Below are 19,866 nucleotides of genomic sequence, written 5' to 3'. Positions count from 1 at the left end.
AAGGGGTGGAAGAGAACAAAGGGAGAGAGGAGCCATCATGAAGAATCTCCTAGCTATCACCTGAGCTGGAACAAGAGCTGTACCAGGGGAAAGAATTGTGCCCAGGCCTGGAAGGTGTCCAGTCTGAGAAAAACTTACTGAAGCATCTCTGGGGGTGAGATTATCTGTATTTAGCTTGATTAGACATAGATTTGCGCATTTTATTTTATTTTGCTTAGTGACTTACTTTGTTCTGCCTGTTACCACTTGGAACCACTTAAATCCTATTTTCTGTATTTAATAAAATCACTTTTTATTTAGTAATTTACTCAGAGTATGTATTAATACCTGGGGGAGCAAACAACTGTGCATATCTCTCTATCAGTGTTATAGAGGGCTAACAATTTATGAGTTTACTCTGCATAAGCTTTATGCAGGGTAAAATGGATTTATTTGGGTTTAGACCCCATTGGGAGATGAGCATCTGAGTGCTAGAGACAAGCACACTTCTGTGAGCTGTTTTCAGGTAAACTTGCAGCTCTGGGACAAGTGATTCAGACCCTGGGTCTGTGTTGGAGCAGACGGGAGTGTCTGGCCTGGCAAGACAGGGTACTGGAGTCCTGAGCTGGCAGGGAAAACAGGAATAAAAGTAGTCTTGGCACATCGGGTGGCAGCTCCCAAGGGGGTTTCTGTGATCCAACCCGTCACAAGGGTCTCTCTGTTTCCACCAGAGAGTCCACAAAATCTTGATTTATTTTGAGAAGTAGGCTGCTTAGTTAATCTAAGCTGCCTTCATTTGGTGGTTTATTTGAGTTCCTTCCATTATGGGTAAAATAGTATGGATTCTGGCTAAGTTTTTGTATTTGCAGACAGGAATCTTGAGGCGGACACAAACTGAATCTTTTATGAATTTTTAGGCCTGTAATGCTCAAGTACTAGAGATGCTGGGAGTGCTTGATTCCACAACATGCAACTTTTCTTCCTTGCTGGTGAAGACCAGCAGGGAGATACTAGGTCTGTTGCGGGTAAAGATTGTCAGTGCCTACATTAGAGACATCATGGTACCAGCTTTTCTTAAGGAAGCAGTTATAATGTAGGTTTTGATCAGAAGATCCACAGTTGGCACTGACAATTGGCTACTATCACATTTTCAATTCTTTGTCAAGGTTGTAGAGAAGGCTGGGATGAGAAGGTATTTAAATCCTCTGAGAACCATAAGTCTCCTAGACCCTGGATGATCTAGGTACAGGCTTTGGGTATGGGATAGAAATGGCACTGGCAGCATTGTTATATTTCTTTTTATCAATGGGTAAAGATCTGGTGTGTGTTGATATTGTTGGATATGGTGGGTGTTTTCAATACTGTTGATTGTGGAATGTTGATAGCTCGACTGCAGCAGAAGTGGATGCTGCTGCTCTTGGCTGTCTCCATTCTTTCCTGGCTGAATAGTTGCAGAGGATAATGTGGGGCAACTGATTCTCCTCCTTAAGGATCCTGTCATGTCGAGTTCCACATGATTTCAACTTGTCTTCCCAATCTGTTCAATGTGGGTAGGGGCTTGTTAGAAAGGTTAGTGTGGAATTATGGGGCAGTCATGTTTTCAGTACTCTGACACCCCACTTTATATCTTGGTCCTTTCTGACCCAGTCAATGCAATTGTTCACCTAGCCCAATATTGTTGGGGCATAAATTAGATCTAGTTGGCTGAAATTCAGCCCAATTAAGATTGGGTTGACACTAATAAGTATGGGGAAGAGCTACAAGATGAGACACGAAGATATCACTTCCTCCTTTAGTAATGCAGGTGGGCATGCCATTTGTGACTTGGGTTCACAATCAAGTGGTACTGATTGGATCCTCAGTTGCTATTGGATTATCATATCATTGGTGCCCCAGAATACTTTTTCCATCTGCATTTGGTTTGCAAGATAGAAGCTGTTTCTTTTGAATGCAGACCTTATTACCGTGATTCATGCCTTTGTCACACCAAGACTGGTTTAGTTACGTGTGTTCTATGTGGAGCTTCACCTCAAATCAGCCTGGAAACATAGGTGTTGAAGCATATAGCCTCTGATGGTGGATTTATGGGAGCACATGACACTAGAATTCTATAATCTGCATTAGTTTCCTGTTGGAGTGGAGTTTAACTTGCTGTTTGTTACCTATAAAGCCCTCAATGGCTTAGGACTGTCTACCTGGGAGACTAACTCCCTCCCCATTCCTACTGCTGCATTTTAGTCAGTAGAGACACTTGAATTGGATTCCTCTCAATTTAACACAGGTTGCTGGTACTAGAGAGTTCTCTATGAGGGTCCCTGGCTATAAAACCTGTTTCTCCCTTGGTCTGGAAATTGTGTGGCTCTGCTGAGATTCAGAGCATGTTATGTAGCACACCTATTTTATTCAGGTTTTTGAAGAGAGAAAGACTTGATGGAGGTTGAGATTTGTATGGAGATTTTTGTGGGAGTTTGTTGGAGGCTGTTGGTAGCGGCAGTTTAGTTTAGATGTCTTTTGATACTTGTGTAAATCAAAAGAAATTGTGAGTTGTTATTTAAGATGCCAAAAAGGGTAGTACAGGATGGCCTGCATGCAGATACAACTAATGTGATAAGAGGTGATGTCCTGCTTTGGGCAAGTCTACATTAAAATGCTTCATCCAGCTGCACCGCTGTTACTTTTTAATGAAGACGCTGTACGCCAATGGGAGAGAGCTCTCCTGTCGGCATAGTTAATCCATCTCCTGAGAGGCAGTAGCTATGTCAGAAGGAGAAGCTCTCCTGCCAGCATAGCGCTGTCTACATGTGGGATGAGGTCGGTATAACTATGTCACTTAGGGGTGTGGATTCCCCACCCCCACCCCAGCGACATAGTTATACCGATTATAGGTCTGTAGGGTAGACCAAACCTTTATATTTACCCACTTGCAAAGCTTAAAGGGATGCTGTCAGATAGTTTAAGGCCTAAATGTTACATGCCTTAAAAAATTCACTACTAATGTTTTTTTGAGGAACCTTGTCTTCCTATTCTCTGCAATTAATACCATATAAATATCTAAAATAATTTAAATAGGACCTTTCTTACAAATTTCTTAAATCAACTTGTGTGAAAACTCTTTTCTTCTCACAGAATTTTTTGCAATTTCTCATTTGCCCCACAAAATTACCCCTGCCCAAGACTCTCTCATCTTGAGAGGACTAGAAATGGGAACTCCATTCCATTGACTAAAGGATCTCTTAGGATCCAGAACTCCCAGCACCAGAAGGGCTTCAGATATCGAAGTCATGATATTATTCACTGTAGAAATGCTAGTTTAGGCAATTTTTAGAGACTTTTTTATGGCTCCTTACAAGCCTTGTACAGTTGGACTTGTGACTTTACAGAAAGAAATGAGTTATTTTAATAACTCTTAAATGTTTCTAAAATAGCTATTCTGTAACGTGACATACAGAATACATGATGATACAGGTTGATCATCACTTAATCAGGATGACTGAGAAACTTACTCAGGCGTTGCTATTTTTGAGTAATACAGCCATCACAACGTTCTCCTAAACAACTTTTTATGCCACATCATACAATCATTAATTCTTTATATCTTATATCTAGTGTGTGTGTGTGTGTGTGTGTGTGTGAGAGAGAGAGAGAGAGAGAGAGAGAGAGAGAAACTGAATAGATTTATGGTATGAAGTAGGCACCTGAAGTGGAGTAAGCACTTCTGGAGCTCAACCATGACATCTCTACCCTGCTGTGCAGGTTAGCTCCAACTGTCTTCCAGTAATCTAAATTTGATTGCATGGTTAGGTTTCGTAGACATCAGGATAGCAGGGCTTGGACATGTTATGGAGGCAATTTGTTCATTTCCTAGATAGAGTCAAATGTTTCTCTGACAGTTCCTGTTATGAGAATGAGGAGAAGGCTTCTCCCCTCTTAACTTGGATGACATTGCTGTGATGTGGCACGTTTCTCATCATGGGACAGAAGCATTCCTTCTGTACAAATTTAAAATGCACATTTCCTTGATTTATTATCACTCACTCATCTTACCTTTGTTCTATAGTTTGTGTAAGTCATACATATATATTATGTGTAATATGTTATAAAAATGCAAATAAAGCTTTTAAACAAAGTGAATAAAACTCTGGTCCTCTAGACATTCGCCTTTAATATATATCATGAGTCCTTTCCTTTCTAGTTAGTTGCTTATACACCTCCACCCTGATATAACGCTGTCCTCGGGAGCCAAAAAATCTTACCGCGTTATAGGTGAAACCGCGTTATATCGAACTTGCTTTGATCCGCCGGAGTGCGCAGTCCCGCCCCCCCCCCGGAGCGCTGCTTTACCACGTTATATCTGAATCCGTGTTATATTGGGTCGCGTTATATCGGGGTAGAGGTGTATTTGACAATCCACAAGCTTGTCAACAAGGAACCTTTTATTATTAGTATGGTTGGGTTAAACATCCACAAGTTGGAAAAGATGGTTGTACACTGGACAACTGAATATATTCTTTACTGACTTTAAACATAACTAATTTCTGAATTGAGTCTCAGTGTGCAACATACTAGCCTTCATCTGGGCAAGTGGGCTGTCACTTCATTTATATCCTACAAAGTACTGAGCATCAACAACTCTTATAAAAGTCTATGGGAATATTTGGGAGTTCAGCACCTGTCAGGATTGGGCTTTAGTGCATTCCCAGTTTCCCCCACATATGCCTACTCTTATATTTTTACTTTAAAGTAATTTATACTTCCTTAATTTTTTTGGTGGTTTCCGTTTTTTTGCAGTCACAATATGAATAAAATTAGGGCTACTTCAGAATTCTGTATAGCAGATATTTAGGGAACTAAATAAAAATCCTGGAAAGTTTTTTAAAATGTCGTGTGTTATTTTTAAATTGAAAAAACATTTAACATTGTCTTAATGCATTTATGGGGAAGGAGAGTGACATTTTGTCACTCAAATCCACCAAAACAGTGGAGCAGAGATGGATGCAAAAACCAATCTGCCAGTCATCCTACGAAAGGAGATGACTTTTTTATGAGACAGCCAGAATTAGTGTGTCTGTTGCATCATTATGCCATTCAAAACATTAGTGCAATTACGTTATGTAATTTAAATTGACTAGCCTCTTCAAGGCTACTGTATTATATTAATTTTTCTGTACAAAAAGTCTGGGGAAAGTCAGTAAATTCTTTCCCGCCCTCTAACCCTCCCCCCCAACTTTAATAATACTGTACTCTATCTTAGACACTTGTACTTTAGTTGATGTGTACTCTATGTATATTTTTATAGGTAGTACCACTGAGTGATATTTAGTGTATCAAATTCTGGGGGGGGAAACAAATGCAATAATTGGCAACTGATTTGAAAACTGATTTTTCTGAAATATAGACAAAATAACACTATCCAATGCTTACATATTGTCTTAATTTTCTTCTTCTCATTATGCTTCCTGTAATTGTCATGTGTAAGTTATTTTTTCTTACTACTTGTATCCTTTCTCAAAATGCTACAGATATAACTCAGTAATTAATTTTATTGTCAAACCTTTATTTTAGGTTCCTGTGAATGACCCTTATGCATGTGCCTCCTTTATGGGGCTGAAACTTTCCACTACCAGAAACCATCTTGTACGAGCTATATTGGAATCTATCGCTTTTAGGTATTGAGTGCAGTCTTTCTTAATTCATTATCTTTAGGATTTCTATTTTCTTCTCATCTAATTATTCTGTATTTTGGTCACTCAGTGTGTGAAGTCAGATAATCACTTGTTACATGAATGCATGGACTTAGCAATTTATAAAATGTTAAGTGTGGCAATTTATATTAATTGTCACTGACAGGAAGTTTTGTATATTTATCAAGGGTCCCAGTTTTTGTTAACAACTGACCCAGCATAACAGGTTAAAATGGACTTGGCCCCTCTGCATGTCCAAAATCTGTCTTCTACCTGAAGTTTGCCCTTGTGTTTCCTCACTACCTTTATGTGGAAAGTAAGCCTCTTTTCACTCTCAACCTATTTTAAGTAGGCATGAAGCTGGAGGCTCCTGGGATAATTCTTAGGTCCTCCATGTTTATATAACATAGTGATAGGTATTTAAAAAATACATGAGAGACAGAAGATACGTTAGCTGCTGAATTGGGGTATGTGTCTTTTGCATACATGGAAAGCTGAAAATCTCATCCAAAGAGCTGGCAAAAAAAAAAGCTTCAAATATATCTTTTCCTTTCAGATGTATGTTTTTCCCTATAACTATTAGGGTAAGTTAAACTACTTCTTTAAGTGATGGTCCTTATGCATGTATATTCCACACATTGGTACTCATGTGCGCTGTGTGCCCAAGTCCAGAATTTCTTCAAAGCAGTGTCCGTTGACCTGCAGAGGCACAGTAACTCTACTTGTGCTCCCGATCATGGGTATAAGAGGAAATGTGGGTGGATGCCTCCCAGTTCCTACTCATCACCACATGGCCTGAGTTGGAATCATGTCCTCCTTCACTATTGCAGAATCTGTAAAATTTAATTGTAAATAGTTTATATCTTAGCTTAGGAATTCTAGTTAGTGTATAGTTTAGTATAGAATAGAATATCCCCACCCCCACTCCCCATTTGGAGGGACATCCTCCCTGATCCCAAGACTATGCCCAGGGTCCCAGGATTCAAGAACTGAGTCTCCTGCCCTCACTCTTCCTCCATCAGCAATGAGCATCACTGGTGCCTCTACTGTCTGGATGAGGCACATATCTCTGTGAAGTTCATTATCTGTAAATCCTTCCCACCCAGAACTAGAGAGGCCCAAGAGCTCCAATTGAAAAAGTTCCTGATGGAAGAGGCTCCATCTGACTCAAGCCTGGGAGACACTCTGTACTAGCTGACTAGCAGTGCTCCTCCAAGCACAAGCCTTGGGAGAAGGACTGATCCCCCGCAGCAGACTGTCCAGAAGAAACTTGTTTCCTTCCCAAGCCAGTCCAGATTGGGTGAGATGTCGCATATGGAACCCACGGAACGAGCTCCACTGAAGACTCCCAGGCTGGAGGATAAGGCACAGAAAAACAAGGATCTGCCGGTAACTGCTCTACCAGGGGGCAAAGATAAACACTCTCCAGTCCCATCTCTGGGAGCAAGTCCGAATTCATCATTGTCAATACAAAGACCATAAGGCCACATCAGACAAACCAGAACCTTTGGGCGTCTGTTGGAAGTCCTCAGACTTTGGGCTCTAGGGAGACCTTTGTAACACCAGAGGATATCTTCCTTCCCTATATGCAGTCTCCACTTCTTTTGGCCCTGCCCTCCTAAGAGATGTCTTTACCCTAGACGAGGAACCGTTATCATTATCTCAGGAGAGATCCCATCTCCATCCATCGGGCAGGAGCACCTTGGTACCGACCAATGGAACCATCCTCGGAATCGGAGGAGATAGCTGCACCAGTATCTCTGCAGAGGCAGAGGAGCCCTGACAGACAAGGTATTATTACCCCTCTGGTTATGACCTCCCCAGGGACATCTGGCATTGATTCCCGTGGGAGCCACCATTAAAGTTTTCCCAGCGGTAGCGGTCCAGATGAGATGTCAGGGATATACAGTATTTCCATACCTGGACGACTGGCTCTTGATAGGCTGATCTCGCCAAGAAGTCATATCAGCAACAGAGTTTCTTCAGAGCTTCCTTGCCACCTTAGGTGTTTGTCACCCGTGAGGACAATACATTTTATAGGAGCATGTCCAGATTCAGTCTCGGCGAGAGCTTTCCTCCCTCCAGACATATTTTATGCGATGAGCAACCTGATCTCTCTCATCACCTGCAAATCTCGAACTACAATGCATCAGTGTCTCTCCCTGTTAGGCCACATAGCCACATGCATTTACATGACACTTTTCACCAGACTCTACTTGCGGTGTCTATAAGCTTGGCTCCACTCAATTTACTGACCAAACAGGGATCACATCAACTCCAAAGTCACCGTTTCCTCTGGAGTTCTCACCTTCCTCGCTTGGTGATCCAACCCGAACAAAGTCATGGTAGGGACTCCCTTCAGCTCTTCCATACCAAGGGCCACCATCATGACAGATGCCTCCCTCAGGTAGGGGCACACACTTGGACTGCCACAATGATCAGGGTATCTGGATGCCATGAGAGTCTAGGCTACATATAAGCTTACTGGCGCTCAGAGTGGTCTGACTGGTATGCAAGGCCTTCTACAAACTCACTCCACATACAAATAATGGCAGACAACATATAAACAGGGAGGAATGAAATCTCATCCCCTCTGCCTGGAAGCGATCAGACTTTGGAACTGGTGTATTAGAGGTCATCACTGTACAGGCCACATACCTCCTGGGTGTTCAGAGCTCCCTGGCAGACAGATTAAGCAGAAGCTTCTCTGCAGACCACGAATGGGAGATGTATGACACAGTCCTAACCACCATATTCATGCGACAGGGACTCTGCTAGGGGACATTTTTGCATCCCAGACAAACAGAAAGCTTCCCATGTATTGCTCCAGAGGCCAAGACACTCAAGGCAATGCTCTCCAGGACAGACAACCTCAGATACACATTTCCTCCCATCCCTCTATGACTGCAAGTTATATGAAAGATCTGGCACGACAGAGCCGCCATCCTCCTCCTAGTACCATACCGTCCCAAATAATTCTGGTTCACAGAGCTCCTAACAATGTCCACATGTCCCCTTATCAGGATCCGTGCATTTCAAGGTCTCCTAATTCAGTACGGGGGAAAAAATCAAGCACCTCAACCTGAGCTAACTCCACTTCATAGCCTGGTGTTTGGATGGATGTTAGAGACAGAACATTCAGACTCTGCCCCTATTCAGGAAATCCTTACCCAAGCTAGAGGGATTCTACTAGACTCTGCTACCTAGCTAAATGGCAGAGATTTTTGGCCTGGGTGCATTGCCACCAGCATTTACTTGATACTGTGGACATTCCAGTTATCCTAGACTAGCTCCTCTTCTTAAGGATCGCAGGCTTAGCCCTCAGTTCATTAAGAGTACACCTAACAGCAGTTAGTGCCTTCTCCTGCTGGTGGAAGGATGTTCTATCTTCATACCCCTGATCACAGTTTGATTTATGAAGGACTTGATCAGGACCTTCCCCTTGGACATTAAACCTATACCTCAATGGGATCTTAACTTTGTCCTGTAAACACTCTCAGGCCCACCCTTCAAACCATTGGCAACATGTGCCATGACCCACCTGCCCATTAAGGTGACATTCTTTAGTAGCCATTACTTTGGTGAAAAGGGTCAGTGAGCTGGGAACCATGATGTCAGACCCTGCTTATACAGAATTTCACAAGATTTCCCTTAGATTACACCCAAATTTCCTCGCCAAGGTTTTGTCTGAGTTCTACGTCAATCAGTACACTTATCTGTATTCTTCCCAAAACCCCATGCTTGTTCCAAGGAGAAGAGATTTCACTCTCTTGATGTCAGGCACACTCTGGCATTCTACCTGCAGAGAACCAAACACATTAGAAAATCTCCAAGACTCTTTGTTGCCTTGTCAAATCATCATCATTGGCAATCCCGCGATTCAAGGATGATCTCTACTACAGATTTACATATGGGTCCTGAGATGACTCAGGAGTCCAATCTTGGTACCACAGATCTGCCCGCAGTAGGTACAGACATTTTCTAGTGGGTCAGCTGCCTGCTGGTAGAAAGTTTTTATTGGTTTGTTTTTCCTTCCTTCTCTCTCTCTTTTCAGCTTCAAGGGCAAGATGCTTCTCCTCAAAGTGGGCCACTGCCTGATGGAGGATGTGGCACCATTGAGATCAGTTGGTGGCTTGCTCTTCCCAGCTTGTGATATCCACATCAGTTTTCTTGAGATACGCTTTCTGTGTGTCTTTGTAGTGTTTCTTCTGACCACCACATGATCTTTGACCATGTGTGACTTGAGAGTAGATGATTTGTTTCGGGAAGCGAGAGTCTGGTATCCGCACACAATGTCCAGCCCAGCAGAGTTGGTGCACGAGGATTGCTTCAATGCTGGTGACATTGGCTTCAGTGAGGATGCTGGTGTTAGTGCTGTGATCTTGCCACTTGATGCAAAGGATCTTCTGGAGGCGGCATTGGTGGTCCTCTCCAGACTCTTGAGGTGCTGTCAATAGGTCATCTAAGTTTCGAATCCATAAAGGAGTAACCATCTTGTAGTAACAATTATCTTATTGTTGGTTTCTTGGTAGGTCACGGTCCATGAAAATGCGTCAGAACAATTTCCCAGAGGAAGCACTTGCACACTGGATCCTGTGCTGGATCTCCCTGTCAATTTTTACATGTTGAGAAATTTGGCTACAGAGGTAGCAGAAATGCTCGACTGTCTCCAAAGTCTGTTCCTTGATGGTGATTTGTGGTAGGTCAAGTGTAAGGTCTGAAGCAGGTTGATGGAGCACTTTAATCGTCTCAATATTGAGTGAGAGTCGTAGGCTTTGGTAAGCTTGTGCAAATAAATTCAGTGTCGACTGAAGGTCATCCTCAGTGTGCATGAGGATGGCACAGTCATCAGCATACTGAAGATCAGTAATGGACGCCCTGTGAACTTTAGACTTCAGATGGCGACGTCGAAGATGAAAAAGCCGCCCATCTATTCTGTATTGAATGTCAACTCCACTGGGGAGGCGGTCTTTAACGAGAACCAAAATGACTGCTAAATAGATGGAGAACAGAGTTGGGGCAATAATGCATGCTTTCCTAACCCCAGGTTTGATGACAAAAGGGTCTGTCTCCAGGCCATTACAGAGAGCGGTGGCAGTCATCTGATCATGAAAAAGCCTTAGGACCTTAATAAATTTTGGAGGGCAGCCAAATCTGGCCAGCACCTTCCACGGGGCTTCATGATTGACTGAGTCCAGAGCTTTTGTCAAATCGATGAAGGCCATGTACAGATCCTGATTTCGCTGGTAAGGATGCTCCACAAACTTTTTCTTCATAGCTGGTATAATGAGAAGATTCCATGAGACTTGAGAAATGCCAACATTGTTAAAATCTTTAAGAAAGGAGATAAGTCAGAGTGTGGAAATTATCGAGGCATTGCCTTGCTATCTACAGCAGGGAAGTTTCTTGCCTGTATCCCCTTATCCGATTACTTCCCCTTGCTGAGAAAATATTGCCAGAATCTCAGTGCAGTTTTAGACCATCTCGCGGGACAACCGACATGATTTTCATTGCTCACCAAATCCAGGAAAAGTCTCGGGAGCCTTGGCAGAAATGTCACAGGGATAAGCTGTATCCTCTGAGGATTTCTAAATGGGTTTCAGGATGCATCTTAGAGTGCTGCAAAAATAGCAGTTTCCCTCTCCTGAGCATATCACCACAAGGGCACTGCAGGATATCTGCAGAGGAGCGACTTGGAATTCCATCCATACTTTCACGTCACACTATGCTGCAACTCAAGCTGCAAAGGTGGATGCAGCCATAGAACTGCAGTACTAAAAACATCTCTGCTGCCAGTTTCCTCGCACCCTCCTCAAGTCAGAACGCTGCTTGATAGTCACCCAGGTGTAGAATATACCATAGGGACCATCCCTCAAAGAACAAATGGAGATTACTTACTGTAACTGGATGGTCTTTGAAAAGTGTTGTCTCTATCAGTATTTCACTACCCACCCTACATCCCCTCTGCTTGGATCCGTTTGGATTGTTGTAAGAAGAGAAAATGGAGAGGTGTTAACCAGCACTGCCTCTTATACCCTTGGTCGGGAGCATGAGGAGAGTTACTGTATACATGCGGGTCAGTGGACACTGCTTTGAAGAAATTCCGGACTCAGGTGCATGGTGCGCATGTGTACCCAGGTGAGGAATACATGCATCTCAAAGAGCTTCAAGTTACAGTAAGTAATCTCCATTTTATAGCTTTTTCCTTTAAAGAGCAGCTGGTGCTGGGTTTTTTTGCTGAAGCTGTGATTAATGTTTTTCTCTACTTCCAGTTCTTAAGGTTGTACGTTGCATCCACCTGCTGTAACTTGTCTTAAATAAACTGTAAGCACTTTGGGGCAGGAACCATATCTCCTTATACAGTGCCTAGCACAGTTGGTCCTGTCCTGATTGGGTCACCTGAGTACTATTATAAAGGTGTGTAACAGAAACCAGTCTTCGTTTATTTTTTAATCATTCAGTCCATGCTGGGAACTTGTCAACTGTCGCAGGCAATTTTGACAAAACTGCTGTCACATTTTGTCATATAATCTCCTTGCATACTGTATAGATAGTGAACAGTTTTTAGAATATACATTATGTATAAATACAACATTAATTTCTATAAATATTTTTTTTAAAGAAACAAACAGCTGTATGATACCATTGTGAAAGAGGTGCGGGTTCCACTTACAAATATTCGGTATGTTTGTATTATTTTTAATATCACAAGTCATAAATTTTATTTGGTGTTTGTGAGTTCAAGTAAAACACACATGCTCTAGAACTTTGTTATTCAGTTTGTCTTTCTGTGAACATTCCATTACTGGGAATTGGATAACAGCCCTAAGTGTAATGTTCCTGGTGACGTAACTTCAAAAGTGATATGGATTCTAAATCTGCATTGGTGAGTATGAGTTGGTGTTGAACTTTCACTCTCAGGTTTACTTTAAAAGAAGTCAGAACAAATTTTGTTCTATTAATTTTCTCTGCAGTATTCAGGGGGTCCGGGTACTGACACCTGTAAGTGGGGTTGCCTGACACTTTCCATCATAAGATCCTTTTTTCAGTTTCTTATAATTTTGCCTAATTGTAACCATTTTAGCTGAAATTTTCCATGCTGGTTATCTGCCTCAGACTAAATTTTTTTTGCAAAAATTTGTGTCACTTCTGAGCATGAGGTTAGGGGAAAATACTTTGCTTTGGTCATGTTAAAAAATTCTTCCAATTGTTTCATTGAGAAACTGTATTACAGCGGTTCCCAAACTGGGGGTCAGGTTATGATGTTTGGGGGACACTGTTTTGGTCTATAGTGGCATCCTCCACACAGCGTGACCTCACACATACCATACATATGAACCCATTTTAATTAATTAATTTCCTTCCAGGACTCCAGAAAGCATGGAAGAAGCCATTCAGAAGAGCAAAATGGCATCTTTTATACAGCATGACCTCACAAGCACCATGTGTGTCAGGTCAAGCCACATGGAGGACACCATTTTGTTTGTCAGAATGGCTTCCTTCATACTGTCTGGGGTTCTAGAAGGAAATAGTTCATTAAAATGGGGTTGTGCTGGTAAAAGGTTTGGGAATCCCTGCAGTAGCACCTCTTTGCTTTGGAGCAGGAGTTGAAATTTGGCAAGGGGATCATTCTTGTGTCAGGGATGTGCCTTTTGCAATCTCCAGGAAAATCTGTCCAAATTTGGCCAGGTTGTGAGCCTTTGAAAACCGCATTTCACACCTGCCCAGTAGAAACTTGTTAATGTTTGATAACAAATTTTCCAAAGATTCCATCTGTATTGGGTTTTCCTTTTTGAAGCAGCATAAGCTAAACTGAAAAAAGGCCGCAGTTATTCCAAATAATAGTGTCCACAAGAGTAATTGTATAGCAGTATAATTATACTGGTATACTAATGCCTGTTAATTTCCCTGTGTAAATATGCCCTGGTGCACAGAGAGAGAGGCTAAAATTGTCAAGTGTGTGTTAATTTTGGATGCCTAATTTCTGACACCTTGGCTCTGATTTTCCAGAATTGGTAGCATTTTTATAGCATATTGTACGTTTAAAGCACAGTTCATCGACTTAATTTGCAGATCTGAGTGCCCATCTGACCCCCATATGTCTCATGTTGGACACCCAGAAAATGAGGAACGCAGTTAGTGGGCAACCAACAACATTTAGGTGACTTGCCCATCATCCTATAGTAACTCCAGCCCTTCACAGCTTCTATGTATGACCATATGGATAGCGCAGGGGTAGAATCCAGTTCTCCAGTGCAGCATTCAGCTGCCTTAACCAGGAGACCATCCTTTCTCTTCCTGCAGCCACCTGCCTCATTCATTACACGTCTTCCAACTTCTGCAACAAATGAGGCAGGAGTCCTGCAGACAATAGCAACCTAAAAAAGGTCTTTTAATGAGAACTATTGGGCAACCTTAACTATAAATGTCAATAATAGGAAAGTGGCTAAGTAATTGGCAGTATGGCAGTCTAGTGGTATAGTAATTCATTGTGTGACAAAGTGTCGGTAATTGTTTATAGTTTAATTATTTGTTCCCTGGTGCTCCTGGAGGAAGGAATGCCTTGTAACTCTGGTAACTCTCTTCAGCTAATACAGGGTCATTGTTCATAAATGCCTGTTTTCCTTGGCTGGAAAACCAGGTGTCAGGGCTTGTCTTCGGTAGGGACTAAATCGGCACCACTGCGATCAATGCAGCGGTGTCAATTTAGCAGGTGAAGACGCAATAAGTCGATGGGAGAGCGCTCTCCCATCAATTTCAGTACTCCACCTCAACGAATGGCGGAAGCTATGTTGCCAGGATATCATCTCCTATTGACATAGTGTGGTGTAGACACTGCTGTATGTCGAGCTAAGCTACGTTGACTTAAGTTACGTAACTTATGTAACTTAGCTAGCATAACTTAGATCGACTTACCTCATTATTGTAGACAAAGCCTATGATACGAAGGCATTTAGGAGAAAGTAAAGAGAGAGGATGGAGAGATTGCAGCCTACTTCTCATGCTTCCTACAGAAGGAAGCAACTGTGAACGAATAGGCTAGAACACCAACAAAGATTCACTAATTACAAGAAAATGTACCTCTCTAGCTCTTTGAACATAAACTGAACTTACTGAACTTTCTAAAGGATATTTTTGAGTGTTCTGTGATTCAGGTTACAGCATGTAAAAGCCATTTTCTACCATAAGTCTTAACATTTTAATCAGGATTAGAATTGTATTGTTTTAGGAGGCTGAAATCAAAGTTGGGCTAAAATCTTAAAAATACAAGTTGCTTTTTCAAATAATTTCTTTCAGACTTCAAAGGCAGTATTTTTTTTCCCAAGAGGACTTATCCTGGCCTCAAAATATGTACCTGTAACTCTGCTCACACATAAAATGGAATATGTATGCACACATGTAGTAGACAATTTCTGTATCTGTATGCAAACTCAGAAGTTGTTTTTGAACATTTGATGCTAAATATTTTTATTAAACTCAACCTTTTACCTTTGTTTGCTCCCACACAGTGCTGATGGAGGTATCAGTAACAATAGTTTTATCATGCAGATGACTTCTGACTTAATTAATAAGAAGATAGACAAGCCTGTAAACACAGATATGTCTTGTCTTGGAGCTGCTTTTCTAGCAGGTCTTGCTTTAGGTATGTATATTCTTTGAAAAACTTTCCATCTAAATATTTGCTAACTAGTTTTTTTTTTTCTCATTATAATACATACAGTTGAAGAATACAAATAGATCAGCAGAACTTGTACATGGCTTTGTCATTCTTTAATTTTCTGATAATAAATTGTCCATAAATATTCAGTTAACCATTTTCACAGTTTCACTGTCATTGTGGAAATCCAAGCTAAAATAGCGCTTTTCATTCATACGTCCGTGTGTGATGGAACAGAGGGGAGAGAGAATGGGGCAAAATATATAAAACCAGTTTAATGGGACAGTGCATCTAACACAAATTAATGCCCTGGTCTTGCAAACACTTATGCATTTGGTTAATCTATGCACATGAATAGTCCCAATGATGTCAGTTTAAAAAGTTAAGCTTATACAGCACATGTATGTTTTCAGGATTACAATCTGAATGTGTAAAATAAGTTTTTAGAAAATCCTCTTTTGTTCTTAAGATTTTGACAGTAATAAACAAAAGGGATAGTATAAAGTAAATTAACTGTTAGAAAAAATTCAGCTCTAGTAAAGTAGAATCAATCTATTTAATTAACCAGGCTCCAATGATAACCGAAATGTGTCTATTAAACAATGGTCTTTATTAATGGAGGTTCATAGGGATATAGTTTGTTGATGGCTGTTTGTGTTATTAAATGTCATTTAAAATGTGCCTAGTACAAAACATTACACTATTTTAGCTGAGACTTATTCAGCAGCTAAAACAGAGTAAAGAAACAGCCTGAAGTAGACAAAGGGCCCTTCAGTATATAATTTATAGGTGTGAACTGTTTGTTCGCATATTTTACATAGACTTGTAGGCAACACAAAGTATGATTTGCCATTTATCTATTCTTTTAAGTAAGAAAGTAGGAAAATGATCAGTGTTGCCCTTGGTTCCCCTTGTCCCACCTAATTGAGAGGCCACCCGTGGTTGAGGCCTATTGTCCCCTTGCTCATTTTCCTGATCTTGACAGAACCTAAATGAACATCGATGTACTAAATCTGTTCCTTGGAAACCATCACAGTTAAGCAGATACTCTGTTTGTCAGCATTTCAGTTAAATGGATTATATTGGAATTGTTTCAGAATGTAAAATATTCACACACTTTACAAAGAAAGTTACTGGAATGAATAAGGAAAATCCTAATTATCTTCACCATGCTTCTAAGTGTAATTATTGTTCAATTGTATGGATTTGTTCCCAACACAATATTTGCAGTTAAGCTTTAGGATTAACTTTTGTACTTACAGGGTTTTGGACTGACAAAGAACAACTAAAGAAACTGAGGCGAACTGAAATTGTTTTTGAGCCTCAGAGGGACTCTGGAGAATACAAACTTGCCATGGATAATTGGACAAAAGCAGTACAACGTTCCTTGAATTGGTACAACCAGACATCATACTAATGGAAGAGTTCGCTTTTTTTTAAATGGCCATCTATTAATGAAATCTTAGAATTTATAGAACAATAAAAATTAAACCAACACATTTTTTAATGGAGTTTACACTTGGTTCTGTTGAATTTCAGCAGCCTCCCTACTTCAGTTAGATTACTTACTACTGCATTTTGACCCATCATATCCTCCTTGCTATACCTGTTGATCAGCTGCAGCAGCCATGTCCCTTTGGTGACCTGAGGGTGCGCAAGAATCTTGAATGCCACTGCCATGTCTGGAGTATAAGATGATTGATTGTCTGTGGGGACTAAGGACACTTATCCCAGTTATGGTGAGCAAAGGTGGGGAGATGTGGCAAAAGATGCTTCTTGTTTGCCTTGTCAGATGGAGATTTGATTACTATAATTTGCTCTGCATTGGGATACACTTTGAGATCACTTACAAACTTAACCCAATGCAGAATTTAGCTGTCTTTCTTATTGTCAGGGAATTTTCCATGAGGGGTTCTCTACTTTGGAACTCAGTTCTCCCTTGGTTTGAAAAAGCCTGAATTTCTTAACCTTCAGGGCACGCTGCAAGGCAACTCTATTTCGATGGGCATTTCTGGGAAGAACAAGGTGATTGCATGTGGGATTTTATTACTTATGGTGGACTTCATTTAGTATGGGTACTTTATGTACGGGTATGTGTTGCTGACTATGAGCTAATATGTTACATCTTAATTGACTAGACAGAATCTATATTTGTAACAAGTTTTTTTTGTCCATGGTGTGTGTTCGTTTGTACAGTGCCTAGTGCTTAGGCACTATATTAAGTCTAAATATAAATACTGTGGATCAGTACTACATGAAATCATTTCATTCCATGATTTTTATAACAGTTTTTCTCTGATATGCAGCTCAACAAATCTTTAATTTTGTAATGAAAGTCAGTCTTATTGCACTGTTGTTAATTAATGCAAATAGCAGTTAAAAGTAATTACATATTGTATCCTACTTTTAAAAAAGTATATGTATTAATGTTTTCTAAGCCATCATTATTAAATTATATTGTGCTAAAGCAGAGCCAAACATACTTTGTTTTTGAAGACATACTTTACTGTTACTATTTTTAAAAATGGAATAAAAATTATAATGCATATAACGTAGTAAGTTATAATTTATAGCAGCATCTAGCTATAACTAAGAGTCTTTAATCATTTTCATTATAACCCCTTTTTGTCAGGAGTAGCTCAACTGCAAAATGTATTCCAATCTTAACATTCTTTAAAAAATTTAAACTTATTAGTTCTTGATCTATGTGGACTACTTGCTTTTAGCTTCTTTTAAGAATAGATTTTTAACATACTGAGGATTCAAATGAATAAAATTTGCATTGAGATACTTTAAACAAAGATTATTAGTGTGACTCTGGTCTCAAATTGATCTATTTTATTTTTGTCAGAAATATGTATCCATAACAAATTGCTATGCCTGTATATTAATAATATACCTCTACCCCGATATATTGCTGTCCTCGGGAGCCAAAAAACCTTACCGCATTATAGGTGAAACTGCGTTCTATTGGGGTAGCGGCAGCAGGGCTCCGACGGTGATTTGAAGGGCCTGGGGCTCCAGCCGCTGCGGGGAGTCCCGGGTCCTTTAAATCCCCACTCGAGCCCCACTGCCGGAGCCCCGGGGTAGCGGCGACAGGGCTCCAGTGGTGATTTAAAGAGCCCCAGGCTCCGGCCGCTGTGGGGAGCCCCGGGCCCTATAAATCTCTGCCCGAGCCCCGCTGCCGGATATAATGCGGTAAAGGAGCTCCGCCCCCCAGAGTGCTGCTTTACTGCGTTATATCCAAATTCGTATTATATCGGGTCGCGTTATATCTGGGTAGAAGTGTATAAGAAGATTGCGGGTTTGGAGTTAACTTCAAACAGTCCAAGTCCAGCTACTTTTCCAGACTATTTTCTTTGGCGTTCATTTCATTCGTTTGTTAGTTTTACTTCAGTTCTAGCAGTGAAGACATTGTACAAGCTCATTTACATCAACCTCTGTTTGAAAATGCTAGGCCTTTCACACACTCCTTACTGTTGACTGAATTTTAGATTCCCCCTTAGGCATAGGTTTTTCTTTAGTTTGAAAAGCTTATGTAATTTCTACCTTTTTTTTATCAATTGGGCATCTTCAATCATAAAGCACAAATGGCAAATATTTCCAATCTATACTTATATTTTATCTGTACTTATATTTTAACTTGGTATACCATATTCGAGTTTATGAATATTTTACTTAGGGTGGGGCACTAGCCCACACGATTCAGATGTGAGGATTGAAAACCCGGGTGACAGTCTTTCTGCTATGATAATGGCCACTTAAGAGTCCTGACTCGACGAGAGCCATCAAGGGTGGAGAAGTGTTGAAAAAGACTGGGTTCAGGTACTTGCAGATATATAAAAAAATGACTGGTTCTTCTTCGAGTGATTACTCATGTCCATTCCATTGTAGGTGTGTGTGCTCGCCACATGCACCAGTGCGGGAAGTTTTTCCCTCAATGGTATTCGTAGGGGACCATCTCTGGCGCCCTCTGTGTATACCGCGGTATAAGGAGCACTGCTGGCTCCCCCAACCCTCAGTTCCTTCTTACCGCCAGTGATGGTGCTGGAACATTCTCTTGCCTCAGCAAGCTTCTCTCTCAATTGCTCATTGTGAACTTTTTTGCTGTATATAGTTGTCAAAAGTTGTTAGTTGTGTTAGTTCGTAGTCCCAGATGGGGATTTAGCCTACGGATGAGGCATGCCCTGGTCCCTGGTCTTCAAACCCCGTGACTGCTGCAAAAAAAAATGCCAGTCAGCAACCCCCAAAGTAGCTGTCTTTGGTGCTTGGGGGAAACTCGTGAGTGACAAGTGTCGCATTTGTAAGATTTTAAACCTCGGACCAAGAAGGAGAGGGACATTTGTCTCCGAGCGCTCCTTATGGAGTTGGCACTTGCACTGGCACCAAAGACATCCAGATTGGATTCCTCTCCTAGCAGTGTGGCCTCAGTGCGGAGCGCGCTGCCAGCACCGTCCGCAGACCGCTGTCGATCCACCTCCCTGGTACCGGTTAGAAAGCAAAGAAAGGCTGGGAGGGGACCTTCTGCATCCCATAAAGCAAAGGAGA

The 19,866-nt window shown here is 41.2% G+C and overlaps 1 protein-coding gene across 1 annotated transcript in view; it reads left to right on the top strand.

Moving 5' to 3' along the window:
• GK5 (glycerol kinase 5) overlaps nucleotides 1-18,072 on the top strand; it is an 88,779-nt gene extending 70,707 nt beyond the window's left edge. Inside the window, exons 13-16 of the mRNA XM_024211040.3 lie at nucleotides 5,542-5,645; nucleotides 12,283-12,342; nucleotides 15,170-15,303; nucleotides 16,581-18,072. Of these exons, the coding sequence (XP_024066808.2) occupies nucleotides 5,542-5,645; nucleotides 12,283-12,342; nucleotides 15,170-15,303; nucleotides 16,581-16,735 (453 nt within the window). The 3' untranslated portion in view covers nucleotides 16,736-18,072. The remainder of the gene's footprint in view (nucleotides 1-5,541; nucleotides 5,646-12,282; nucleotides 12,343-15,169; nucleotides 15,304-16,580) is intronic.
• Nucleotides 18,073-19,866: the final 1,794 nt, after the last annotated feature.

The sequence above is a fragment of the Terrapene carolina genome, unplaced genomic scaffold (genome assembly GCF_002925995.2).
Source record: "Terrapene carolina triunguis isolate 2854851 unplaced genomic scaffold, T_m_triunguis-2.0 Scaffold88, whole genome shotgun sequence".
NCBI classification, from domain to species: domain Eukaryota; kingdom Metazoa; phylum Chordata; order Testudines; family Emydidae; genus Terrapene; species Terrapene triunguis.
This window is presented reverse-complemented; position numbering and strand designations above follow the sequence as displayed.